Source organism: Oratosquilla oratoria, chromosome 17 (genome assembly GCF_046742065.1).
Source record: "Oratosquilla oratoria isolate Oo_2021 chromosome 17, ASM4674206v1, whole genome shotgun sequence".
Taxonomy (NCBI): domain Eukaryota; kingdom Metazoa; phylum Arthropoda; class Malacostraca; order Stomatopoda; family Squillidae; genus Oratosquilla; species Oratosquilla oratoria.
In genome coordinates this window covers 62,508,462-62,510,961 of record NC_134793.1, presented here as the reverse complement: position 1 = coordinate 62,510,961, position 2,500 = coordinate 62,508,462, and the positions used below count along the sequence as shown (strand labels likewise).

At 37.7% G+C, this 2,500-nt stretch overlaps 1 protein-coding gene across 1 annotated transcript in view; it reads right to left on the bottom strand.

Moving 5' to 3' along the window:
• LOC143034314 (uncharacterized) overlaps positions 1-2,070 on the bottom strand; it is a 47,303-nt gene extending 45,233 nt beyond the window's left edge. The window contains exons 1-3 of the mRNA XM_076200248.1: positions 1,226-2,070; positions 528-1,021; positions 70-327 (exon numbers count right to left, since the gene is read on the bottom strand). Of these exons, the coding sequence (XP_076056363.1) occupies positions 70-327; positions 528-1,021; positions 1,226-2,070 (1,597 nt within the window). The remainder of the gene's footprint in view (positions 1-69; positions 328-527; positions 1,022-1,225) is intronic.
• Between the last annotated feature and the right edge of the window lie 430 nt (positions 2,071-2,500).

The window sequence follows — 2,500 nt, the reverse complement described above, 5'->3', positions numbered from 1 at the left end:
TCAAAGGAACAGGAAGTTTGAAGACACTGTGAAGAGTTTTTCAATTTTTCAATAGTGTTGCTGCAATACCTGTCCAAGCAGAAGTACTAACAGCCACATTTTGAGCCACCAGGTAATCATGAATCATATTGAATAGAAAAGTTTTGCCAGAGCCGCCAGCTGCATCCAAGTAAAACAGTCGGTGGTTGGTTTCTAATCCTCTATCTATTTCACTTACAGCGTTAATGACACTATTAAATACATATCTTTGCTCAATATTTAGTACTTCAGGATTGACTTCTTGAATTTCTTCCATATGTTGAATGGCAGGAGGCTCACTGATTGGTTCTGGCAGACCAAAATCATGTTTATGTGATGCAGAGCGATATTTTCTGCAACATTATTATCATATTGGCATAAAAGGTCCTCTATCATAAGGTGTTTGTTATCATTCCATAATTGTAAGGCATTTTGTGGTGTATTGAATAAGCAAATCATTGCAAACATGTTAAGAAGCTGTCGTGGTATTTGATATATAGCTGCCTCACTCAAAGCCATTTCTAGTTCGTTGTCATCTTCAAGTAGTTGCAATCGAATACAGGCATCCTTAAAGGTCGGCAACTGTTCACCTCCTACAGTTTTCAAGTCATCAAAAGAAGTTGCACCTGGTACATGAAGAAGAAGCATCCTTAAATGGAATTTCTCAGCATTTCTAGGACTGGCAGAGTACATTCTCGTTACAATCTGGCGGTGACGTTGTCTTCTGGTCCAAGTGTTGCTTTGGTTATTAAATACATAATATTCAGGGATATCAGTATAAAGGTGGGCTCTTGCATCCACGTCACTTTGGTTAAGTTTGAACCATGCAGTTAATTGCGTGTCTTGTCCTTCTGCACGGGCAGCAGCCTGTCTTTGCTCGCCCGGCTTATAATAAACTTGTTGCTGGTCAGGCAAATGGAGTGCCAGTCGGTAAACTGTATGCGACTGTCCATACATTTTATATTCTGACAAACGCCAAAATGCTTCAGGCGGAGATACGTATCTACACGAAATATATTGTTTAATTTCATTATATTCATTTTCATTTGTTTGATTGTTGTTCATATTCATTTCCATCATTGCACAATCATGTCCTTTATAGACATATTTGAAAAGATATTTTACACTTTTTACCGATATACACACTTCTACATTAATGTGAGCACCATATTTTCTGAGTAAATATTTATTATATGGTACTACAAACCTACAGTCAACCTCATGGACGCCCACTCTAACAGAATCTCCATTATTTCTGCGTCTGTAAAGAGGATATCCAGAAACATTTGTTATAGTCTCCTCCTGATACGGCATAGGAAATTTCTTTTGACACTCTCCCTCTACCATACAGATTGAATTGGGATTAAATGTACCGCAGGGTCCATGAATCATGAGTTTTTTCACTAATTCTCTCAATTCTGGATCATGTTCTGATGGTAATTCAGCTGAAACAATATTATCAATTTGTTCTTTAGTTCTAATTTTATCTTCTTCACGCAGCATGATTAGCATGTGACAATGCGGGAGACCTCTTTTCTGAAATTCAATAACATGTATCGCAGCAATAGGTACCCCAAGTACATGTCTGTCCTTTATGTCAGTCATTAATTCATTGAGATGTTGTTTGAAAACTCGTGCCAACAAATCAGGTCTGTTCTGTGCAGTTTCATGAGGCTGTAAGTTTTCAGTTACTTCTCGACATTTTGGATTGCAAGTATATGTTATAAATAAATCAGGCCTTCCATACTTGCAAACTATAGCCATTGCATCTTGATAGCATTGTTGCATATTTCGTGAGCTCCCAGTGAAGGATGATGGCAAAATGACAGGTACTCCAGGATCTTCATTTTCATTATTTCTTGCAAGGTGATCCATCAAACCTGAATACATTGCAACTCTTAGTTGTGCCTGATTTTCTGCAATGAATTTCAAACGACAACCCTCTACTTTAACATAAGCATCAACTATATATTGCTGAAATAGTTTTCCACCACTGTGTATTGGACTGAAGCCACCTCTTATAGCTAGACGATATGCATAAAATTCCTGCATAGTAACCTTGTTACGAACTCTAGTTTGCCTATTTTCTACATGAGTAATGTTTATATGCCATCCGAATTCACCATGAGGAAAGAGAAGAGGGTAAATCATTGGATCAAGATAGCAAGAGAGGTAGGATATCCTCTACCTCTGTTGTCCTTCAGGGTACACTATAATGTCACGCTGGACAGGAGGTGCTCCATCATCACCGACAAATATTGCTGCAATTTCATCATTTGTTGGATTATTATATCTCCTCGCATCAGGGCTGGCAATAAATTGCATGGTTATTTTTCTGGGAGGGATATTTTGTATTGCAGCTCTTTGTTGCTCTTCAAGTTCGACAGTTCTCATGTTTTTATATGCCCCTACATAAGGATTATCGACCATTGCTTGAGATATTTTTTCGAAAACTGAATATAAGCAATTAGAATTTTGATTA